The 26,593-nt window shown below is 36.1% G+C and overlaps 1 protein-coding gene across 13 annotated transcripts in view; it reads right to left on the reverse strand.

Annotated features, from left to right (window-relative positions):
* itpr1b (inositol 1,4,5-trisphosphate receptor, type 1b) overlaps positions 1-26,593 on the reverse strand; it is a 223,256-nt gene that overhangs the window by 11,921 nt on the left and 184,742 nt on the right. For 9 of the 13 annotated variants that reach the window (XM_030135516.1, XM_030135523.1, XM_030135522.1 and 6 more), the window contains 7 exons: positions 23,985-24,160; positions 21,462-21,626; positions 19,435-19,624; positions 17,467-17,580; positions 16,584-16,732; positions 14,367-14,532; positions 11,509-11,669 (listed from right to left, as the gene is read on the reverse strand). In XM_030135516.1, coding sequence (XP_029991376.1) covers positions 11,509-11,669; positions 14,367-14,532; positions 16,584-16,732; positions 17,467-17,580; positions 19,435-19,624; positions 21,462-21,626; positions 23,985-24,160 — 1,121 coding nt within the window. The remainder of the gene's footprint in view (positions 1-11,508; positions 11,670-14,366; positions 14,533-16,583; positions 16,733-17,466; positions 17,581-19,434; positions 19,625-21,461; positions 21,627-23,984; positions 24,161-26,593) is intronic. The other 4 variants (XM_030135524.1, XM_030135521.1, XM_030135519.1 and 1 more) reach the window with 1 other exon arrangement.

Raw genomic sequence — 26,593 nt, forward strand, 5'->3', positions numbered from 1 at the left:
TAGATCACGTTGTAACATATTCATAGTGAGTATCATGTTGGATTTATTCATTATTTTGACTTATATTATTACCTTTGTCCCTGAAAGTAGAACTAAACACTGTCTGTGCAGGATAAAATTACACATAAACACAACAAACACTGTGTTATTTTACAAAAAGGATGAACCAGTTTTTCTTGACTTCCATGTTCTGCAAAATCATGTTGAAATAAACCCTGGTAAACAAAGATGAATTGACATTAATTAATTTAAATTAATATGGCTGTGGGGGTGGTGGTGGAGCCAAGCATACAGAGCCTGAGGGGAGGACACCATCACCTTCTCACATGACCTCAAACTGATATGAATTGATATAAATTATAATTAATATCTAATTATTTAACCCTTTTTTCTGTTATTGTGGCTGCCTTCGTCGTAGCTACAGTAACACTAGCAAATTAGACAATTAGTATTTTTTTTACTATATATTGTTGTGTCGTTATTATCATTATTCTAATAATTATTTGCCCTCTCACTCCCCTCCCCCTCTCTCACTTTCATTCATCCCCCCTTCCCTTTTCCTTATCACCCCTAATCAATCTATACTGTTTAGTTGCTCTTTACATTATTATCTTTTTTACTGTAATATGATTGTTGTTGTTTATTATTATATTTTGTTTGTTTATTTGCTTGATTTGTCTTTTATTTGTTTTTGTTTTTTTCTTCCGCTATGTATTGTTAACTGTATCACTAAAAAAAAAAAAAAAAAAAAAAAAAAAAAAAAGATGAACTTGTGCCGTCTCTTTTATTCCTCAGCAGAAATGAGTGAAAATCTAATCACACTTAGGATCACACTTATGATGTTACGCTGACATTTTTTTTAAACTTTGTGCATTGAACGCACAAGTAGTTTCTCAAGGAGGTTAGAGGAAAAATAAATAAATAGCAAAAGGCAGCGCACAAGTATTAAATGATGTTTAGTTAAAAAAAAAAAAAAAAAAAAAAAAAATCACTGGTGTTCTTGTTCTGCTTCACAACGAACACAGACTAAAATCAGATGATACGTTTTTGAATTTTAGAATGAATGAGGAAGAGGATGACGCTGAAAATAAAAGATAAGATATTTTAAGAGTATGGTCATAATGTTATGAGATTAGATTCATGATTATACAAGTTAAAAAATGAGTGTCAAAAGGATCAGTTAAACCTCAGAAGTCTGAATCTGTGGAAGTCTTTCTAACTTCTCCTACGTCTAAAAGATTATTGAGTTATTTGTGAAACCAATACTTATTTTATTTTATTCCTTATTTTAACACAAGTGACAGACGGATCTCTGATGTTTCCTCTTATTTATGACTTTATTCTTAGAAAATCAAAAGACTTTTCCATGAAATACTTGGACTTTATTTCTGCAACATTCTTTTTTTTTTCCCCTCAAAATAGTATGACTTTATTCTCATGACAATACATTTTTTGTGAAATATTATGCCCATTTTCTCACAATGTTCTCTCCTGTTTAAGGTTAATGCACTGGTTCTCAACCTTTTTTGGTTCGTGACCCCATTTTAACATCACAAATTTCTGATGACCAGACATTCAAAACGGATAATTTTTTTTTGCGAAAATGTATTTGTTTTTGATCATGTAATAGTTTGCTATACTATGCTGCAACATTAATTTTAGAGGATATTTAGTCTATATAATGTATATTATTATGGACGGAGGCAGAAAAGCCAGGTGGAGATTACTGCACAAAGTGAGAATTTGATTTTCCTTGGTCCGGATATGTAGAGTCAGTCCAGCTAAACTATGAATTATGAAAGAGCTGCAGCATCTGAAACCGACCACAATGAACATTTGACAGATAAACAGAACCACAGTGCTTCAGTTTCAAACTCACAGTTTGTCTTTTATGGATTGGGATTGTCTCCCTCAACTCACAATATATTTTTTATTAGTAAGTTTTATTTTTGATCAATTACTAGAGATTTCAGGCGACCCCATTTGAATTCCAGGCGACCCCACATGAGGTCCCGACCCCACGGTTGAAAAACAATGGGGTAATGTATATAGCACACTGTCCCTGTCTAGGTAAATAAATAAAATAAGAAAAAAAAGGACACAAAAAATTGCGTGAATATAACTTCCGCATAAAAATTGACCTAATGGAAAAATGGCAATTTCGCCAAAACTGTTGTTTTTCAATTAAAAGTTTTTGCGTTTGCAAGAGGTGGTTTTTCTGGTGTAGCGCAATTGGTTTATCACATAAAACTGCAATTTTGATGAACATTTCAGGAAATGCTGATACTGGCACAAGGAACAAATGATTAAATTTTGGTGGTGATGGGGGCGGGGGGGCACTGATCTGGCTTGGTAGACGTCTGCATTCTCTGAGTGCTTTTTTAATCTGCATAATCTAATTCTGCAAATCATAGCCTGTAGACGAGCATGCTGGGAACAATGCACCCTTAACTATGATGACTTATTTATTTATTTATTTACTGTATTTATTGTACGATGTTTGATTGATTGTTTTGGTGATATGTGAGATATGTACACTTCTGTTGCAACATTCTGTTGAGACATTAAAGATTTTTCAATTCAATTTTTCATTCATTCTGTAAAGCCCTGTGAGGCGACCTTGTTACCATATCGGGCTCTACAAACAAAACTGAATTGAATTGAATAGTAAGACCGATTATCGATTAATTCCATATTGTTTTCATTGTTGCAAGTTGTGTTTTTTTTTTTTTTTTGCAACAGCTGTGAAACTTCTGTGTGAAATAAGACAGTGTTGGTCGTTTCCCCGTTTTCAGGATCCCGAAAGCACACGTGCGTTTTGTTTGACGACATCGGCGGTGGCGGCCCGTCCCTCTTTCCATCCCCAGTGTTTACAACTCAACGCTGTTCCAGTAAACGGAGAAGCGCCGCCACGGCTTCGAGACTCAACGTTGGGCCGGTTCGATGGAAATGACGGAAGTGCATTTTTCATTATTAAAACCACAAAGGGGCCGTGACAGAGAAACAGGATGCACTGTGGTTAAAACAGCAACAGAAAACGTCACAGTCATGCCGCAAGCCACCTGACGAGCTCACAGCCCACTAATATACGCCCAGAAAATAAAACCTTCACACATCTCCTTCACGCACACGTACACACGAGTGACAAAAACACGCAGCGTTTCCAGGGTTTTGGTTTGAGTCGAGGATGTTTCGGGTCGTGTTTGGACTTCAGAGGAATTAGGGCAAAGAATGTGAGAAAGTTATCATCTTTTGGCACCTCGGACGTGACATTTCACCCAGAACCCTGCAGCATTGACGTCAGTCCCAGTCATTGTCAGACTAGTATGATTATATATACACCCCCCCTCCTTATACTGTTATTTCTCCCACATTAATACAGCATCAAATCAAGCAAAAACAGGTGGGAGATGAAAGTAGAAGAACGATTCACATAGAAACTGAGCGATCACATGAACGACAGACACACAGGCAGATTTATAGATTTATCCCACACTTCTGTAATAAATGAATCATTTCAAACGTACATTTTTGCAGGTTTATGCAGAATAAGGATCAAATATAAACCTATTTTCACATGCACTTTAATGATATTTATGCAAAAATTCTATTTTAGTTTGCACCTTACTGTTTGGCTGTCCAGATATTATTTTTTTTACCAGTTCTGTGTTTATACTTGTAATTTATTATATATAGTGTGCTCTTGTAATCTATTTTTATTCTTATATTCTACTGCTATCTATCTATCTATCTATCTATCTATCTATCTATCTATCTATCTATCTATCTATCTATCTATCTATCTATCTATCTATCTATCTATCTATCTATCTATCTATCTATCTATCTATCTATCTATCTATCTATCTAGTGCTTTTTTACTTTTTTTGTGTGTGAATTTAATTGAAACATTTTTTAAATGACCAGACATAGTTTTATTTACAAATGGCAAAAATGACAAAAAAAAAAAAAATAAAAAAAATCCCTAACGTTTTGTTTGTAGTGTATCTATCTATCAATACTGGGCATAGTGCAATATAATGAATGTGTAATGTATGTGTATATGTGTACATGTATGTGTGTATATGTATGTATATGCATGTGTGTAGATGTGTATGTATATACAGTATATGAGCTTGTTGTAGACTGACTACCTCCTTGCGGCGTATTTATTTATTTCAGTTTATTGTCTCCTGGGTTGGTTTTTATGCACTTACACATATATATATTTTACAGAATTATGTGTTTTTTCTAGTATCTTTTATCTGACTTCCTGAACGACCGTGCAAAAGTTCCTATGTGTATATGTATGCACAAATGACACATAAAATTTTTAAATCTTTGAATCTATCTCTCTATCTATCTATCTATGGTGAAAAACAGCAAAAAAGCAACACATAATTTATTTTTTTGTCAGTGTGATTTACTTTGTTAACATTCTGAGCTAAATGTTAACACAGTTTGGTGTTTTTCTTAACTTTGCTGCATATTCAGACGTTGAAAAGAATATTTTATCTTATTCACGCTCTAGATTTGTGAAGTAATCTCCTCTTTTTGGAAGTTTTTGACAAATTAAACAGATTAAAACCACTGTTGGCATAATTCTGACCTTGCTGAATATGAGCTCAGATGGCATGAATTTTGTTTCGGTTCATCTTAAATTGTAAAATCCTGCATATATTGAATTAAAATTAAGAAAATTAAGAAAACAAATCATGAAATCAGACGCTATTAAGAGTGTTTTCTTCGGTTTTCATGTGTTGTAATATTTTTAGAAATACGATTTCAGTGTTTTTGCATCTTTTAGCAATAATTTTAACATTCACTCAGGACAAAATCAGCCTTGAAATGTTAAAGAAATTAAGCAGAATTTAGTTAATTAATTTTTTTTCTCAACACATAAACTTATTATATCTAACAATATATCATATTGTTGGGTGTAATTCAGTTACTGTATTATGTATTTGTTGTGGTTTGATGTTAAAATTAGGAAAATGGTATTGTTTGGTATCAAGTTAGTGATAAAGGTGCAAAAGCACTGAGGGATAGGATTAAATAAGTTTATACTTCTTCCTACTCCTTTTCGACCATGCAAAATTTAGACTTCTATGTGCCTGGAGATAGATTCTGTCCATTTGAATGTTTTATTTATTTATTTTTTTGCATGTTTGAAATAAATAAAGACAAATTATAGTAGCAAATCCGTTGATGCCGCTTCACAAATTACACAGTGGGAATAAAATTCAAATCAAACATATCACATAAAGCTTCCTACAAACTACTAACTCAGATTAGAATTCTATCTGCTGTATTTTTAACAGGGCTGCAGTATGTGAAGTATGAGGGGGTTTTTTTTTGTTGTTTTTTGGGTTGGGCTGTTTTTGGAAGAGTCATACTATGACCAAATCGGGGGATTTCTGCTGTTGCACATGTGATTTATCAGTTTAATCAGTCTGCGTTGAAGTTCCAAACTGGCCTGAAGAATGTGATTTTAAGGACAGAAAGGCAGAATTGTGCACATGATGTCATAAACATGTAAGACAAGCGAGCGTCTGTGAACGCCGCGACCTCGGTGCAGAGTTCAGACGATAACGCACCGAGGCCCGAACATCAAACACCTCCATGTGAACGCCGAGGCCGAGGGAGTCAGCTGACGGGTCGACGGGGTCAGTCACACCTCCCGCCTCGACCTCGTTACCTAAAAACCCACCGCAGCGCAGCCTTGACCGACTCATTGAGACTCAGTGGGGGTTATCTGCTGAGAGGACGGGGTTTAATCCCACGTCAGGTGACTCCTCACAAGATGCAGACGTGAACCGAAGGCGCTAAAATGGCATCGAATGAGAAACTGTGTCACAAACCCAAATGCGTCAGGGACTCAACCACTTCAGAAGAAGGGGCTTTCCTCCAGCAGCTACAAATGCTTCCTAATCACTCACAGACGATGCATGATGCAAGAAAACGATCAATAATCTGTGTGTTTTAGATCGTTTTCATCCAGATTTCCACCGAGGCGTAAAAATCCGAATTAAAAAACGTTCATTGTTTCCGTGTTTTCGCTCATTTAAATGACGCAGTGAGTTCACTTACGGCAAATACTTATTTTATACAAAACATGACTCAAATATCTTAAACTAGCAACACAAAATCAACCACAACCTGCTACAAAAATGATTAGGTGATGCAATTTTACATCATATTCTAATATAATTTCCCTACGACATCGGCGGCTCCATATACAGGGTGGGGAAGCAAAATTTACAATGAACATTTAGTTGTTTTTTCTCAGCAGGCACTACGTCAATTGTTTTGAAACCAAACATATATTGATGTCATAATCATACCTAACACTATTATCCATACCTTTTCAGAAACTTTTGCCCATATGAGTAATCAGGAAAGCAAACGTTAAAGAGTGTGTGATTTGCTGAATGCACTCGTCACACCAAAGGAGATTTCAAAAATAGTTGGAGTGTCCATAAAGACTGTTTATAATGGAAAGAAGAGAATGACTATGAGCAAAACTATTACGAGAAAGTCTGGAAGATACTATTAAAGAAGAATGGGAGAAGTTGTCACCCCAATATTTGAGGAACACTTGCGCAAGTTTCAGGAAGCGTGTGAAGGCAGTTATTGAGAAAGAAGGAGGACACATAGAATAAAAACATTTTCTATTATGTCAATTTTCTTGTGGCAAATAAATTCTCATGACTTTCAATAAACTAATTGGTCATACACTGTCTTTCAATCCCTGCCTCAAAATATTGTAAATTTTGCTTCCCCACCCTGTACTCTTATTCCTGGTGTTCTTTTGTTGTCAGTTTGGTTTATTTTATCATTCTGAACTAAATGTTAACACAATTTGGTGTTTTTTTCTGAACTTTGCTGCACATCCAGATGTTGAAAAGAACATTTCATCTTGTTCCACCTCAAAATTTGTGCAATATTTTTCTCTTTTTGGACATTTATAAAAATTAAAACCACATCTTGCATTGTTTTGATTTTGTTGAATATGCACTCGTTTTGTTTTGTATTAATCTAAAGTTGCAAAATCCAGAAAGAAAATGAAATCAGATGCTTTTAGAGTGTTTTCTTTTGTTTTTATGTTGATCAATATGTACATTTCAGATATTTTTCATCCAGATTTCCACAGAGATGTAAAAATCCTCCTGGTGGAACATGTGCATCTGAATGAAAACTGTTCATTGTTTTCATTTTTTTGTTCATTTAAATGATGCAGCGAGTTCATTTACAGTGAATATTTACTTTATACTGAACATGAGTCAAGTATCAGATGTGTTTTTTTGGAAGTATGGTTTATTTTAACATTCTGAGCAAAATGTTTCCACAGTTTGCTTTTTTTTCTTAACTTTGCTGCATATTCAGATGTTGAAAAGAACATCTTATCTTGTCCAAACTCTAGATTTATGAAATAACTGACTCTTTTAGTTGCGAAATCCTGCATATATTGATGTAAAATGCAGAAAATTAAGATAACAAATCATGAAATCAGATGCTGTTAGAGTGTTTTCTTTTGTTTTTATGTCTTGTTATATTTCTTCTTAAAATGATTTCAATGTTGTTCATTTTGTCGGCATTCTGAGTGACAAATTTCCGCATTTTTTGGAACTTTGCCACATATTGAGATGTTGAAAAGAACAGTTTATCTTGTTGGACCTCAAAATTTGAGAAATAATCTTCTCTTTTTGGAAGTTTACGATAAAACCACTTTTTACATTGTTCTGATCTTGTTGAATACAAACTCAGCCTGTGCTTGTTTTGTTTCTATTAATTTAAAGTCGCAAAATCCAGAAAGACAATGAAATCAGACACTTTTAGAGTGTTTTCTTTTGTTTTTATGTCTTGTCATGTTTCTTTTTTTTTTTTTTTTTTTACAGGATTTCAATGCTGTTGTTCATTTTGTCAACATTCTGAGTGAAAAGGTTCTATATTTTTCACAACTTTGCTGCATATTCAAAAATTTGTGAAACAATCTTCTCTTTTGGAAGTTTATGACAGATTAAAACCACATTTGACATTGTTCTGATCTTCCACTTACTTTGTTTCTATTAATCTAAAGTTGCAAAATCCAGAAAGAAAATGAAATCAGATGCTTTCAGAGCATTTTCTTTTGTTTTTATGTTGATGCATGATGCAACAAGATAACGATCAATTATCTATTTTATACATTTTTCATCCAACTTTCCACAGAGGTGTAAAAATCCTCCTGGTGGAACATGTGCATTCAATGGAGAAATAAAAAACTGATTATTGTTTCCATGTTTTAATGATGCAGCGAATTCATTTACAGCAAATATTTGTTTTCATTTGATTTTCCGTCGACACGCCTCAACACCGCCACGAAACAAAAACCACAAGAGTCGATGTTTAGCTGAGGGTGTGTGTGTGTTTAATGATTAAAACTAGTCGTGGCTGCTTCGGGGGATTAACATATTTTATGTCGATGCCTGACTGCATCTGAATGTTAATTCTCCATTCACAAAGCTGACTGGTGTGATAATACTTTGGGAGGATTCAAGGTCACGGAGGCAGGGATTACATAATGCAGTCCTGGGGCAGATCAGGTAAAAAATGTAAAACACGCCGTTAAAAACTATATTGAGCAGAAATAACGAGTCCTGGGCCCGTCGACTCCATCCACACCGATGTAAACCTGATCTCCGAGCGTCTGCTGCTGCTGCTGAAGGTTAACCTCAGTAAAGACCACAAGGACAGCTGGTTCAGCGCTGCACGCTTCTGCAGACACAGTTCATCAGGTCTGCAGAACATTTACCTGTTATAGCAAACAGGGCAAAGGCTACGGATGAACCTCGTTACTCTACACAGAGGTTTCAGCATCTTCACTCCCTTTGAGGAAGACACGAGGCTTGATTTTTGAACTTACATACTATATGTAATTTTCAACCAGAATTAGGATCAGATTTGCGCACAAAGCTGAAGGTAAAAATAGCTCCAGATCCAATAATAATAATGTTTGATGTGGGACCAACAGGAGTGGATGTTAGTACTAAACAGAGTGTTGTTTCGAGGTTTGGGACACTACTGGCCAGACGTCTGATTCTGTTCAACTGGAAGAACAAAAATCCTCCAAGTCATCAGATTCTGTTGGAAGACATTATGCAACACTTACATTTGGAGAAAATCTAATTTTCACTAAAAAATAATGTAAACTTATTTTATTCAATTTTGCAACCCTTTATGGTTGATTTTAATATTAAGTAAGTAGGCTAGGCAGACCCCCTCCCCCTCCCCCTCCCTTTTTTTTTATGTGTGTGTGTACAGGTGAGTGCTGGTGTAGTGCTCTTGTTCTGACATCACATATATTGGATACTGTATATGACTTTTTTATATTGTCATTGTTCTAATTTCAATAAAACGAGTTTAAAAAAAGCCACTGCAAAGGACATTCAGAGAAAAAAATGAAAATGTATACGGGGAAAAAAAAAAAAAAAAAAGGACCAATGTCCCTGTATCTCAGCATCATGTTCTATCAAGTGTCAATACCAAGTTGAATGTGTCAGGTTCTGTTCTATGTTAGACTCCTGTGGTCTGGATGCAGGAGATCAATCTCCCAGTAGAAGTGGGTGGTACTTTCACTGGAGGAGAACTCCACTAATTCAATCAAAGTCCATATATGACTTCTATCAGTGATCAATAGGACCTATACTGATATCTGTAACCACTTACATGTTAGAAGCATCAAAATATGGACCATTATAAGTAAAGGCAGATGATTAATATTTAAGAAATTCATAAAAAAAATTAAAAAAATCTAAATTTCTAAAAACTGTGACCTTTGTAGACATTATCCCGAGGAAGCAACAAATAAAATTTGACATGAATCCAACCTATAGTTGCAGAGAAGAAGATTGTTGAAATCTACACACATTGGTAACCTTGTGTTTGACCCTTCAAGGTCACTCAAGGTCAAAGGTCATGGACCCAAATTAAAGTCCATATATGACTTTCTATCAGTGCTCAATAGTAATAATATTTATATCTCTAAGCATTTCCATGTTATCAACCATTAAAATATGGACCATTATAAGTAAAGGCACATTTTTAATATTTAAAAAAAAAATCATCAAAAATTTCAAAATCAAAATTTGTCAAAACTGTGAACAAACTTTGTAGACATTGTCCCAAGGCAGCTACAGATAAAATGTGAAATGAATCAGACTTGTAGTTTTGGAGAAGAAGATGTTTGAAGAAATTATAAATATGACAGTATATTAATACATAGTGATCTACTTCTCCTCATTATCTTTAAAATATTATATAATGTGTGAAAAAAGTATCTCTTTGCTATTTAATGAGCTGCAGTATGTATTTTAAAACCCCTTTAGCCCTATCAGCCCACCGGCGGGCCTAAAAAATTATATTAATATTCATCTACTATAAAAATATAATAAATCAGGACAATGGATGTTTTTTTCAACTTTTGCTCAAAGTTTAGACCCTAATGTTAATAAAAGTACATCAAAAGTGTATTTTCGTGCAAACTTTAATGTTCAAACATGATTTTTAATCTTTGTGGGGTGAAATATACGCTATTAAAAAATCTCTGACACAAACAATTAATTTATGCATATCATTGTCAATCCAGCCGAAAAAATACACAGGCGAGGATAAAAAATTCGAACTTCTCTTTTAGTTTGTTACAGTTTAATCAGGCATAGTAATAGATACAATATTTTAGACAAAGGGAATAGATTCTGTGAGGTCTCTAAATGTCCATAGACACCAAGAACATCCGTATGAACCGTATTATTGTGAAGTAATTCTTCATTTACTTTGGGTATGTCTTTTTAGGCGTTTTTCCCCTGAAAATATGGTCAGGGTTTAACAGGTTAACAAAGTAAAAATGAACATAAAGCAGAGTTTGTACCGATGCATGATAGCTTTATTGTTATATTTTACATTATTATGTAAGATGTCGTGTATTATAGTTATATTTCACTATATTAGATGAGTTATGGGTTATGTCGGCTGTAATACACTGTTGCCTATAAAGCTGTATTCATTGTATTTTTAGACACATTTCTGTTTTTACACATCAGTAATCAACTTTGACTAATGACTGAACTTCTGTCTAGTTCTACTAATTATCTATCTAGAATAAATCCCTTGGTGACAATGATTTAATGAAAAGATGTAGAAATATATTATTCCAACTTAAGGGGAAACAGTGTCGTATTATCACGGTATCTTAAATTGTATTTTTTTTTTATTGACTTTCTTTATTAGAAGCAATTTCACAGGCAATGACAGTGCAATATGATAGAGGACTTCCACATAAATTGTGTTTTTTAATCATTCTCATTTCTCTTTTATTATGTTTCTGTTTCTAAATGATGCGTTCATGCTTGTGATTCTGTAACATCTTTCCAGGAATGACTTGTTGAACTGTGGCGCATCTGCGAAAGTGTTTATTAAACCAAAAATTAAAAAAATTAAACATACACCTAATGGCGTCCAGAGTCTTACCCTGATCATTTCGGCCACGTAGCTCTCGGGGCCCGTGTACTCGGTCGAATCCTTCACCTTCACCAGGACGATGAAGAACAGGTAGTGCCACATGTTGTGTTCCACCTTAATGTGCTCCTCGAACGTGACCGTCTTATTGTCGAACTTATCTCGCTCAAGACCTGAGGGTAAAAGGACAAACAAAGAGTGCATTTAAGTATGTGACCTTTACATACCAACGTCACACAAACATTCTTGTGACAAAAATAAGAAGGAAAAAAAAAAAAAAAAAACCCCACAAGAGGAAATTGAGTCACGAGACAATGTGCTCAGTGATCCATCTGCATTCTTAGACTGATTTCTAAAGTAAAAAAAAAAACTTCTGTGATTTCTTAACATGACCTGTGGCCACTGATGCAACAGCAGTAATGCGCTATACACTATATGGACAAAAGTATTGGGACACGTTGAATTCAAGTGTTTCTTTTAACAAGCATCTGGGATACAAAACAATAACGACAAATATCATAATATAGTTTTATATTGGGATAAATATCATTGCATTGGTTCGTTTGGTTTCAATTATCTTTGCTTCCAAAATGCCTCAGAGAGGTTTTTTACTTTATGTCTCTCCACATTGATTTTTTTTTTTTTTTATCCATGACTATGATTTTAAATGTTCTACCATTAAATTTCTAAAATATTTTTCATACTCTGACTGTAAATAATAATTTTCTACCACAACTAACCATCTACTTTCTTCACATCTGACTTAGGAAGAAAAATCTCCCATTAAACTTGTAGGAAATATTGATGTTTTTATCTCAAATCATCACAAACAGGATATCTTTCAGCTGTGGGCATGATGTGTCCCAATACTTTTGTCCACATAGTTTATAAACATCAATATTTCCTGTAAGTTTAATGGGAGATTTTTCTTCCAAAATGAGACGGTTAGTTGTGGTAGGAAATTATTATTTACAGTCAGAGCACGAAAAATATTTTATACATTGTTTTTTTTTAATCCTATCTTTATTTGGAATGAACAGGTAAATTCACCAGGAGATCAACATTGTAAAATTAAAAAAAAAAAAAGAAAAAAAAAAAGACAAATGTCATTCCAGCTTTTGTTTTGAGTCCAGATGCACTTCACCCAAAAATGAAAAGCCTCAGATCGTGGAACCAAGTTCATTCGTCCTTGTAGTGACCACTGTCCTTCAATATCTTAAATTTCCCAGCAATTGCACTCAGGTAATCACAGTGGATATACATGATCCTCCAAAGGATGATCTGGTTTGCACAGAATAAACATAGCTATATGGGGCTCATATCCTCCTGAGACTCGGGAAAGTACAAGTTTTGGCTTTTTTTTTTGTATTAAATAGTTGCCTTTATTGGAAACAGCACTATGCAACAATTTTTTCATGCATTTTTAAAATTTTTATGAAATGTCCTTTGCAGTGGACAGCGTTTTTTGTTTTGTTTTTTTTTTTTTTTCCCAATAAAGCTATGAAACTCTTGTCCCCTACATGGGACAAAAAAGTATTGCTGGGTCTCAGGAGGTTAAACTCACTTAAAGAACACTCTGATACAACTTAATTAAAGATTGAACAACATATACGGAACTGTGTACAGAAATCGAGGGGTGGGGGTGGGGGGGGTGTCTCCTGCCTCCGCTGTTATAGAAATGATCATCGATAAGCAGTCAGAAATTAAATAAGTATGCTACAAAGAAAAATATTATATTTTAGAAATTTTGAGGTAGAATGAAAAAAAAAAGTCAGTGTTGAGAGAAATTAAATAAAAACCAACTCTATGGTGTTTTGGAAGCAAAGATAAAAATGTAAACTAAGCATGGCAATGCAATGATATAAAAAAAAAAAAAAAATTTCTAAAATATTTTTTGTGCTCTAACCACAACTAACCGTCTTACTTAGGAAGAAAAATCTCCCATTAAACTTACAGGAAATTTTGATGTTTATAAACTATGTGGACAAAAATATTGGGACACATCATGTCTACAGCTGTAAGATATCCTGTTCATGATGATTTGAGATAAAAACATCAATATTTCCTACAAGTTAAATGGGAGATTTTTCTTCCTAAGTGAGATGTGAAGAAAGTAGATGGTTAGTTATGGTAGAAAATGAGTAAGAAAAATATTTTAGAAATTTAATGGTAGGACATTTAAAATTATAAACATGGATTAAAAAAACAAAACAAAAATCAATTAAGTAAAAAACATCTCTGAGGCATTTTGGAAGCAAAGAAAAAAAAAATCAAACTAAACTAAGCCATGCAATGATATTTACCCCAATATAAAACTGTATTCTGACATTTGCCATTATTTTTTTGTATCCCAGATCCGTTAGAAAAGAAACGAATTCCGCGTGTCCCAATACTTTTGTCCATATAGTTTATAACTGGAGGAGGCCGGTGTCTGAGTGACTGCATCGTCTAACATGGTCAAGACTCATGGCAACAGGAAGAAACACTCCTCCACAACAGCACCTGCCATGACTAACACGCCATTCTGGGAAGAGGAGGCGTTTCATTGTTTACACTACCCAGAAAAACAGCCCCCATGTTGCAAAGAGCCCTGATGCAAAACTGCAACACATCAGCCGAGAAGTGAAGTCGCACTGTATCCGAGTCAGAACAGACCCTCGGTAAAAACGTAGGCAATCACACCTGAACCAAGATGGATTTCACACCCAAAGTATCGATTATAGCACTGATATAAACAAAGCACTTCAGATTTTAACAGTTCTTAGAAAGGAGCGAAGAAACGATACCATGAATAATGGGAAAATATAAGTCAAAGGTCATGAGTCATATTCCGTAAGTGGCGCCGCCGCTCTATATCTCGACACACTCACCGCAAATAAAACAAGTCGTCTTCAGGATTTCCTCCTTTTTCTGTTTCTCGCTCCTCAAGTCGGCGAACGTGTCGATGATGACACCGAAGATGAGGTTGAGGACGATGATGATGACCATGAAGAAGAAGAGCAGGTCGTAGATGACTCTGGCGGCGAAGAGCGGCTCCTATAGAGGCGAAGATGGAGAAAACGGACCGACATATTAACACCGTCAGAGTCAAAAACAGCACAATAAAGCATTTAATCTGAACTACACTGAATGATTATTTATGTAAAATAGTGTGGAACCCAGCGTAATATCACTCTGGAGTGACTCACCGTGCCTCGTTTGCACCGAAAACACACTCATAAAGGACATAAATCATCATTACATGTGAAACAAAACCTGACTCGACTGAAATCAGTAGAGAATTCACATGAGCGCTAATCTACCGGAGGTTTACGTAAGTACATATGAGTCACGGCCTCGTGCGGGTCAAGCTGCAGATCTAGTGCAGGTTTGGGTACCGTACCAGCTCGTCTTCATCCTGGATAAGAACCATTAATGCTTTTTCGAGCAGGTTTGGAGTTATGAAAGACTATAAGTGAGGTCACGTTAGCCCTTCAGTCTAAAAAAAAAACCCACGTGGTTGTTTCAAGTTTATAGAATAGACTTGAAACAACGCTTTACTGTCATTTTTGCGGGAACAATGAAGAATCTGTTTAGAAGCAAACACTTAAAATGCAAAAAAGAAAAAAAAAAAAATCACACAAAATACTGAGAAATATTGGCTACAAAGATAAAATATTAACTCAATTTACAAATACTACTAAAATACTAATGAAATTTACAAAAAGCTAACTCTATAGTACAGATAAAAGAAATATGTACAACATATAAGGATATATACAGGTAATAAACAGGGTTCCTACAGGTTTCTATAATTACATCTAAGACTTCTTAAGACCTTTTTCAGACTACTTTGAACAGAATTTAATGCCCATTTCATGGACATTCTGGCAAAAAATTTGCGACTCCTAGAATTCAGGAAAATGTATGTATGTAGTCCAACGCATTGATTTGTCACCGGGGGCTACAAAGTTAGCGATTACTGGTTCCCAATTTCCATATAAATTGTCAAGTTGGAACTGAGTAAACTAAAGTTACTTTCTTTGCAGCTTGGACACTTAACAGACATATTTAAAGACAATACAGCGAACATATTTATGGCAACATAACTTAAAACCTAGCACATTAAATTTAATACCTTTTAAACACTTTTTAAGGTAGTAAAAGCATATTTGTAAATTCAAGGCTTCTAAGACTTTTTAAAACCCTGTGGAAACCCTGAATAAAGGATACAGACAAGGTAAAATTAAAAACAAGGTGCATGGGTGGGATTATGAACAAAAAAATATTGGGACACATGCTGGGGCGGCGTAAAACTTTAAGGGTGTCAGAAAACTTTTTGCATATACTGTGTAATTGTATCATCACCTTCTTAAAATAATTGCCTAAAAGTAATTTTTTCACTAAAAACAAACAGAAATTGAGTATTTGATGATTTAGGCAAAAAGGTCATTTTTGTCAATTACTTTAGAAATATGACGATATGACATGTGTCTTTGTTTTTTTTGTTTTTTTTTAGTCCCGCCCCCACACCTGAATTCAATGTGTCCCAATACTTTTGTCCACATTCAGGACATAACATAATAAAACTGTCAAGAATTTAGTTTGCTTATTTTTTTTAATTAAAAGCAAAAAAAAAATCCTTTGCATTTGTTTGTGTCTGTCAGATGCAGCCATGCCTTTTTTTTCTACTGTATTTTTTCCAGATTTTGTTCTTCCGAAAGAGGAAGAAATTGAGTATTTGATCATTTAAGTCAAAGTCAATGTTATTTATATAGCGCATTTAAAACAACGGAAAGTGCCCACAGTGCTGTACAAAGTTGTAGATACGAATGCAATACTACTAAAACTACTAAAATAAGAATAAATACAACATATATTAAAACCGCTAAAAAACAAATACACAGTAATATGTAGATTTAGGATTTTAGCCTAAGAGATTGAACCAAAAAGGTCACTTTTGTCAGTTATTTTAGAAATGTGACGATAGGACATATGTCTTAATATTTTTTTTTAGCCCCGCCCCCACACCTGAACTGTCCCAATACTTGTGTCCATAAACCTTGACTGGTCTGGTCTTGTTGTTTTTGCGTTCCTGGTCTTCGTACCTCTTTGGACGGTTTCCGCAGGACGTCTCCGACACCTCCTCCACTCCTCAGGCCGTGACTCAACACAGTGACGATGCACATGAGGAGGGAGTCACATGTCCGCTCCTTGTCCTCGATCACCACGGCCGACGGCTGGACGGCGAGGGACGCTACGAGGGACACATCGGAACATTGAAGTGTCAGATAGTGTTTCTGTTTTACGGGCTGAATGCAAAGCTTTGTCTGCCACAGGACAAACACATACACTTAGACTAGAATACCAACTTAATATAACGGCCAGTTTAAGCAGGGATGTTCTGAAGGTCATCAAGTCAAGTCACCAGACGCCGTAATTAGCCGTTCTGGTGGTGATGGATAAACGAGGTCACGCCAAAACCAGGATTGGACATGGTCTGCTGGTCAATTTTAAGGTGCTGCCTGTCTTTGATGGGAAGCTTTTCCCTTTAAGGTCATGGAGTTTACAGGGTCTCATTGTTTGCAGTAAGAAGCGCCAGCCGCCACCGACCAAACCCATCGACCCGCTTACACCTCACAGCAATAAATCCTCGACTTTTGACCCCTCAAGCCCCTCCGGCGGGTTTCAGACTCCCCGGTTTCATCCAGACCCCCTAAAATCTCCCCTCAGCAGACCCAACCTTGTCTGATCCCATGACTGCTCATAGACGCCCAGATTTACAGGTCAGGGGGACGAATCAGCAAAATCAAAGACGTCTGCGAGGACATAAAGACCTTAACGTAGTCACACACAGAACCAGGCATTCGCAGACACACAGTCATGCACGTAACGCTTTGGGAATCTGCGGAGATATGTGCATGCACAAACATGTGGATTCAGACTTAAAAGAACCCGGTGACCCTGTAACTTAACCTCATCCTCAGTCACCTTTCACTTCTGTCCACGTACCATCCATCACGCCTTCTGTTGAACAGTTTTCTCCGTTTTCTTTCTGACAAACTCCGCCAGAGAAGAACTCCCCCACCATACTCGCCCCATGCTCTGTTCACATCAATCACAAAGCAAACACAAAAACACACAAGTCAGGGGTGTCAAACATAAGGGATGAATTTACAAAGTGCAAAAAATTACATTTAAGACAATAACAGTCAAGGACGTCCAACTCCTTTTATTTCAGGTTCCACATATAGGACAATATGATTTCCAGTAAAACAAGTGGTGCCAGGCACAACAAACCCCACCCCTCACACGTATTGTAGCTTATTTTGGCATCGATCCAACTGATGTCATCATGTCTATGCATGTGCTGATATCAGCATATCAAGTGCCTCTACATATGTGCAAAGTTTGAAGTAAATTGAAACAAAATTGATGTTTTTATAGGCATCTGAAATGTTGCCCATTATAAGTAAAAAGGAGAAAAAAAAGATTTTAAAAATTCATTAAAAAATTTTAAGTTTGACCTACTTTTCCCTAAAATGTAACCACATGTATTCTGGGTCACTGCAATCTATAAACCAGTGTTTTTCAACCTTGGGGTCGGAACCCCACTTGGGGTCGCCTGGAATTCAAATGGGGTTGCCTGAAATTTCTAGTAATTGATAAAAATTAAAAAAAACTTATTAATAAAAAACATATGGTGAGTTTAGAGAGACGATCCCAATCCATAAAAGACATGACAAACTGTGGGTCTGAAACTGAAGCACTGTGGTTCTGTTTATCTGTCAAATGTTCATTGTGGTCGGTTTCAGATGCTGCAGCTCTTTCATAATTCATAGTTTGAGTTCTTGTTTGTTCAGTATTAATTGTCAACCTTGTAAATCCAAGCTGGACTGACTGTACATATACTGACCAAGGAAAATAAAATTCTCACTTTGTGCAGTAATCTACACCTGGCTTTACTGCCTCTGTCCATAATAATATACATTATATAGACTAAATGTGTCTAAAATTAATGTTTATTTGCAGCATAGTAGAGTAAACTATTACATGATCAAAAACAAATTAGTTTTAGCAAAAAAAAAAAAAAGTATCCGTTTTGAATGTCTGGGGTCACGAGCCAAAGAAGGTTGGGAACCACTGATATAAACCCAATTTGGTAGGAATTCAACCAACAGTTTTGCTGTTAGAGTATTAACAAACAAACAAACAAACAAAAAAAACAACAAAGAAACAAACAAACCAAACCAAAAACAATACCCTTTGCCTCCCCTTCGGAGGGTGGGGTAGTACTAGTATAATAACCTATAAATAGTGACTCCAAATTTTCTTCTTGGTTTAATGTGAAAAAATAATATTACATTATGCCTCTAAATAAAGATAACTCCAAATTTGTCTTTGTTAAAGTGCAAAAAACCCCATTAAATTAAGAAAATACTTACATTAAGTCCCCTTTATCAATAAAATATGAACCTGAAATGTCTACAGAAAATAAAGAGAAATTTTACCAATATTCTGCCTGTTACTAAATGTTTTGTGCCTTTGTAGATTTGATCTGTAATGCACATGTATATATGATAAGTGGAGGCATAATATTGTTAAAATTGCACTGGTTTTTCTTAAGAAATTTATTTTTTTTCAGGTTATTCACATCTTTTTTGTTTGCACAGTTTGTAAATATAAATATTTTCAGAATTTAATGCTAATTTTTGCACTAAAACAAAGAAAAAAATTCGGAGGTGTCATTATTTAGAGGTTATAGTGCTATTATTTTACTGGTCGGGCTCAGTTGAGATCAAATTGGGCTGAATTTGGTGCCTGAACTAAAAGGAGTTTGACATCCCCGACATAAGTAAAAAAAAAAAAAAACAAAAAAACATTTGACTCGTCTTATTCTGTGTGTCTTCAAAGTCTGGGTCAAACAGGGCCACTCATTGGACCTGGGTTTCATCATACCTAGTGTTTTATTGGGTATCCTGTCCACAGCCAGAATGAAATCGTCTTTAAAGAAGATGTAGCCCACAATGGAGAAGAGGTAGACGAGGATGAGAGCCAGCACGGCGGTGAGGACGATCGAGCGGCCATTGCGGGTTACGCTCTTGATCACGTTCAGCAGGGTCTCCTCACGGTAAACCAGATCAAACAGCTGTTAAGAGGAGGTGTTCGGAGACACAGACAGACTGTGGTTAATCTGGGCATGAAAATCAGACAAGTGTGTGCAGTTGTCGACGTGTTGGCGAAATGGAGGCAAAGGTGAGCGATGCACAACTGAAAAGAGCTGCACATTATGGGCTTTAATGTGGTGACGCCTTTCAGATGTAACACTAGAATGTGATAGTGACTCAAACATGCACCTTTAAGACCAGTAAAGTCTAATTTTTATGACGTTTTTCAGTGGAAAGGTTAATTATGCACAAAAAAGACGCAGATTCCAACGTATGCCTGCATGAGAATATATGTATATATGCACTATATGGACAAAAGTATTGGGACACATCATGGCTACAGCTGTAAAATGTCCCGTTCATAATGATTTGAGATAAAAACATCAATATTTTCTAACGTTTAATGGGAGATTTTTCTTCCTACGTGAGATGTGAAGAAAGTAGATGGTTAGTTATGGTAGAAAATTATTTACAGTCAGAGCGCCAAAAAATATTTAAGAAATTTAGAGATAGAACATTTAACCCTTTCATGTATACTGGTCACTACAGTGGACAGCTATTCTACAGCTCTTCTCGTGTCTATTCATGGATTTTTTTTTTTTTTTTGCACATATCTTTATTAAAGTTTTAACACATTACATATGTTTGTTACACATGAATTGGTAACATTGTGTAGATCTCCCCTGAGCGTAATAGTTATAGTTTCCAAGCAATTTATCAGTAAATACATGTTTCTTTGCTTCAGCAATTAAATGCATGGTGTCCAGCTGAGTGGACATTTTTGCAACTTCATGAAAAATAGGTTCATAAGAATTTTTTTAAAAAATTATTATTACTATTTTTTTATGTTTTTTTTTTTTTTTACTTTTTAAAAATTTTTTATTTATTTTTCATAAGAAAATTTTCAATCGCATTGTTTTTTTCATGCCTAAAGAGGAATAAAAACACTAAGGAAAAAAATCTTGATTAAGGTTCTCATAATTCGTGCATGAAAGGGTTAAAATCATAGTCATGGATTAAAAAAAAAAAAAAAAAATCACTGTACCCAAATAGCCACTATTGACCAACAGCATCTACTGATCTAAAATGTTTAATACCTTCTGATCCACTATTCCTATCAATACATGTAAATAATAGGTGTAAAATGCACTTTGTCGTCTTTTCATGGTCATCAGATATGACCCATTTGGACGTTCAGAGGCTCTGTAGTTACCATGGAAACACTGTCATCTCCTTAAACATTGATTCACCAGTAAAACCCATGGAGTTGAATCAATGGCAGTGGATGGAGACACTTGCTTTTATGTTCAATTATTGATATCTGCTGAAAAAGTCACTTTTTCTTCAGCTCTCTCTGTTCCTGATATAATAACCCTCGACTTTAATCCGAGCTTTTATGAACATCTACATGATTAGTGAATAAAATACACAAAAATACCAGATTTTACTGAAAAAAATGCAAAATGCAGCAGATGATATAATAATAAATTGTGATAAATGATTAAAGAAAAGTTCAATATAAGGAAAAAAACTGCTTTGGAACTGCCACAAAAGTAGCACTGGGTCTTTATGGGTTTAGTAAAAAAACCCTCTGAGGCATTTTGGAAGCAAAGCCAACAATTTAAAACAAACTAACCAAAGCAACGCAAGGATGTTTGTCACAGCGTAAACCTATACTATGATATTTGCTATTATTGTTTTGTATCCCAGACCCCTGTTAGAACAGAAACACCTGAATTCAACGTGTCCTAGTACTTTTTGTCCATATCGTGTATTTATGTTTTGTGCTGTTTTGTTCTGATTTGTGTGCTCACGTACCAGCAGGCTGTAAAAGAACACATGGACAAAGACCCCCAAGCTACAGATGATCAGGTAGAGCAGGTGATACAGGAACTCCACGTCCATGATCATGGCTTTGTAGCCGCGAGTAAAGGTTCCACGGTTCCCAACGAAGCTCATCAGGAAGATGACTTTGTTACATAACTGCAGAACAATGGACAGAACAAAGAGGCGCTGTAATGTGTCGACTGTGGAAAAGGGAGGTTTGCACAGTGGGAATATTATTGACAGATGTGAAAAAGATTTACTAATTGCTTTTTGTAGAGTAGGGCTGGTTCAGAAACATCCAGTGTCAGTAGAGATACCCTGGCTTCCATTCATGTTCTTTAACAAAACAGGAAATTACAGCACAAACTACAGTACAAATCATGTGTTTCTATGCAGTTAAAGCAGTTTCACAGCATAAATATATAACCTAATATCTGTTTGAGTATCCTGGTGTTCATTCAGTCAAGGTCATTTTAGAGCAGAGACAAAAAAAAATCCTACTTACTACACCTTGAACTTATCTGTTAACATCATATCTAGACTCGTAGTATTTTTTTAGTGTCGGCTATAGAGATAATTTGCATAAACTATATATAATTAGTAGACGTAGGAGTTGTCACATCACGCGTTTTGTCTGAACTACTGTTTTGAAGTCAGTACTTTGTCATTTGGCAGTCATCACGTTGGATTTTTGGAGCCAGAAGTGACCATATTTGGACAAAAGGGGCAGGACTACAGCAGCCTGAGGTGAGCTAATGCTAATGCTAATGCTAGTTTACTGACTTGGTAAAACAGGGAACGTCATAAAAAAAGAGAATAAAAGAGTAATTTTAGTGGGGTTTTTTTTGGCTACTATCATTTTTTTTTGGATAAATAAGAACTTCAAAAGTCCATCTTGGCAGGTCCTAAAGCTAATTAATGTTAGAAAAAGTTAAAAACAAATACTTATTGGAGGGTCCAAATAAAACAAATGAGAACAGAATCAGTGCTGAAAAAAAAAAAAAAAAACACAGAAAGTTTAAGAAAAGTTTAGTGTAAGTCTGTGGCAGTCAGGGCGTTTTACTGCAGCATCTACTGGCTGTCAGCTGTATTGGAACTTCCAGATAATTTGCATTGGTTTCATTTTGGAGCCTCTTGGTTGTTTGTCTACTTTGCATTTCTTCAAATATTTAAAGTAATGATTATAAAAACACGACGTCTTTTCAGTGTGCAGCTGCAGCTCACAAGTCGCTTTTCCATTGACCCTCAAATTGCGCGACTATAACTTGCGCATAAAAATTTACCGAATGGAAAAATGACAATTTCACCAAAACTCTAATTTTTGCACTGGCAAGAGGTGGTTTTCCAGGCATAGTGCAAATAGTATATCATGCGAAACTGCAATGGAAAGATGTTTTTATGAAACTAAGGTCAAGTGATATTAAAAAACGTATGTTGACGGACGTTACAGCAAGCAAAGAAGAAGAGTAACCTGCTGCGGTATGTGTGGACACATAAGGAAACTAATCATTTCTTAATTTAGTACGGGATAGAGGGGTAATATATAATAATAATGAATATATCTGTAAATGAACACCATATTTATGTTCGTTGCCATGTTTATGGAATGACTTCTCCTGTCATCTTGTGATAATAAATAAACAAATCATCGTATTTGTGATTTAATAAAAAACTGACATTAAGAACTTCTGTTTTTTTGACATTTAGTAAATATCGGTAAAGTTTTACACAGATGTCCAATGGAAAAGCAGCTACAGGCTGTCATTGTGTTTTCAATGAAAAAACTTGCAGACCGTGGAGGTGAATAAAGACTGAAACAGTTGGATTATTCCAGCTGAGTACATCCTGTGAGCCAGACTTTATAAAATCCAAAAATAGACATGCATACTGCTTATACAATCTGAGTATTTATTCCAAACCTTTAACCCTTTATTACATACTTTAACAGGGCGAGTACTGGTGTAAATACAGCATTTTACAGAGCAATGCATTATGGGTTGTTTAAGCATTAATGTGGCTAGGCTAGTCCGTGTATTCAAATCTGTTTGTTGTGACTCTTTAGTCTGTCAGATCTAAAAAGTTCATTTCACTTTAACCTAGGGGAGTTTGTGTAATGTTTCCTGCTTTTGAATAGTGCAGTAATGACGGTTTTACAAAGACACTCAAAGCAACAAATTAGTGATGACTGTGTTATTATGTGAAGTTTTAAAATGACTCATGATTCATTATGACACATGCCTGCTGTCATTTATCGACAATGACATGTCTTTGTAATGTTACTTTAGACAATAGTGGTGCTTTTCCTGTATTTACCTGGAAGTAATTACGTAATTTGTTTGGTCGTATGAAACTATTCACGTTCAATACCCGCCCTGTAGCTTCTCCAAGGTTAAACCGGTGCGTCTACATGCCTTCTTTTCACGGTTAAGTGTGTTTAATGTGTAGTAAATGCGTGGTATGCGACTATCTGTTGACCTGATCGGTTTAAAAGCTCATGTTCATCAAAACACTCACATTAAAACCCCCGAGCAGCAGTAACGTGGGCTCTAGTCCGACAGAAAAGATGAGGCGCAGGATGGTGGAGGCGATGAGCGCCCGGATGCCGTGAGGCTGAGGCAGGACGATGACGATTGCCAAGGAAACCAGCATGGCCATCCAGAGGAGGGCGGAGAGGTGGGGCTCCAGAGTACCTGAAGACGAAGAGGCAAGAATTAGACTGGAATGGAGGACCGAAACTGATGTAGAAGGAGGGTATTTCCACAAAGCCAACAACAGGCTGCACCATCATGACTAATAGCTTCATATTCCCACAGTTGCATTCCCATCATACTGCACATTAAATGGCCTAAGCGAAAACAAGATTCTACCCCGTTCTCTGGACTCTGTTTTTTTGTTTTGGCTGATCATAGAAGCAGAATGAAGGCGCATATTTTCACATTCTATTGTTTTTGGCTCTTGCAGCTTTAAATAGTGATTTCCCGATCTGGATTTTTTTGCTTGCGATCCGATTTTTTTTAGGATTAGTTTTGCCGATACCGATCTGATACCAATCCGATACAGACTATTTACAATAAAAATCTGTTTTAAATTTGAAGTCATTATGTATAGGTTAGTATGCTATTATTTTACTTGAGATCATAATTGGGCTGAATGTGGAAGCTGAACAATAACAACTATGACACCTTTGACTCTGAATAACTTTAGTATAATTTTTGCTCTTTCCAAATTCTTACTGTGGGCCAAATTAGAACCTTTGGCAGGCCGGTTTTGGCCCACATGCTTGCCACTGCTGTAGCTGGTCTATGGACAAGTCCGTCCATGTTTTATATGGGGGTGCGTTCTGCACCGTACGTTAGTGATGCGCACATCAGCGGGTTACTCACGGGGTGGGTTGGAGCAGGTCAAAAGAATGTCAGTGTATTTGTGGGTTGGGTTGGGTCGGGTCGAGTCAAATAATTCCACAAAAGCCCCAAGGGATGAATAAAAACCAGACTCGTGCATCACGTTAAAGTGAAAGTGAAACCTTTAGACATTTTACTATTTCCTCTAAGCCTCCTGCTGTTGTGCAGCTAATTTTCCTTTCCCCTACCTTCGGAAACTTTAATTTGAGGGAGCAGGATGTATGTTTACCCCCGCCCCAGAATCGGGTCTGAATCGACCCGATCTCATGACCAAATCCGATCCGATCTTCTAAAAAATGCCAGATCAGCAGCTGACACCCAACTGCAGATGGAATCGGGACATCCCCAGATTTAAAGGGGTCATATTTTGCTAAACCCACATTTATTAGTCTTTGGTTCATTTATTTGTGTATTTGGACCCTAACAGTTCAAAAAGTTTGAATCTTTATATTCATTTTGGCAAAAATCGAATGGGTTTCTACAACCTGTTTTAATTGCTGATTAATTTGTTACGCTTTACAACTAGTTATGTCACAACATTTGCACATATAAGGTCAAGACTTCTGATGAACATTTCTCAGAGTACAACATAATTACTTGTCAGCAGCAGCAGCTGTAGTAAAAACTGAAAATATGTCCAAACTTCGAGGAGATTACCTAAAATGTTCAGTTGTTGGTTGTATTAACGAACACAAGTGGCTGAACGGGACAGAACAGCACGGTCAACAGCCTGGAGGGCGGATGAATTTCATTGTGTAAAGGATCAGGATTCAGATCTAAGAAGAACACAATGACCTCTGATAACACCGGATCCAGAACCAGCATTCATCTAGACCTTATACAACCACATGGGTCAGGATCACTGTGGAGAACCTTTGTCAAACTGCACAACACAGAGTTAACATCCTGTACTGTTTTAAAATATTTCTTTTTTGGGATTTTAAGTTAATGTTATCCACCTTAAGTTTATAAACAGGTACATACAGGTTCATTCTCCTTCAATAATACCTCACCGCTAATAATATGTCATATGTGTTAATGCTAATGCTGATACTAGGTACTGTATGTGGATTAAATGGATGGATGGATAAAACTTTCAGGGATAATAAAGCCAGTTAACCTTTAACCCTAAACGTGATTTAATTTATTAAAGTCCTTTCAAAAACTGCTGGTTCTCACTCATGCTTTCAACAGGTTGGGTTGAGTGGTAACACGTGTTGAAATGAACAGAGATCATCGTATTACATGTTGCATAAGGTTGGTGAAGAGGTGAACTGAGGCCCAGGACCTCAAAGCTCTGTGGAGAACAAACGACGGACTTCATCTGTTCTATTATGGACAACATCATGTGAATACACAGTGGTTTACAGTATAAGCGCCACTCTTGGTTTTTAAGTACTGCGCATCAATCCCTGCACATCAACAAAGTGCTACCATGAGCTCAGTGGATCGGTGTTGAATCCTGACCGTCACGTTGAAAGGAGGCTGCGTCGCTGCTTTGTTGATGCCAACACTTCCTCTGTGTTATGTGATTTACTGAACTTTGAAGGCAGTCGAACAGGTTTTCAGGCGTCCGATCTATGCGACTGCCTTGATTTCTTTCCTTTTGATGCCTCCTTCTTCTGTGAACAGATCACATGACAGGTAGCCGTTACATAACCCTGGTTGGCTAAAAATACACTTGGCTGCAGCTCAGTTCATTAGGGACGGTTCTGGATACTG

The sequence above is a fragment of the Sphaeramia orbicularis genome, chromosome 5 (genome assembly GCF_902148855.1).
Source record: "Sphaeramia orbicularis chromosome 5, fSphaOr1.1, whole genome shotgun sequence".
Taxonomy (NCBI): domain Eukaryota; kingdom Metazoa; phylum Chordata; class Actinopteri; order Kurtiformes; family Apogonidae; genus Sphaeramia; species Sphaeramia orbicularis.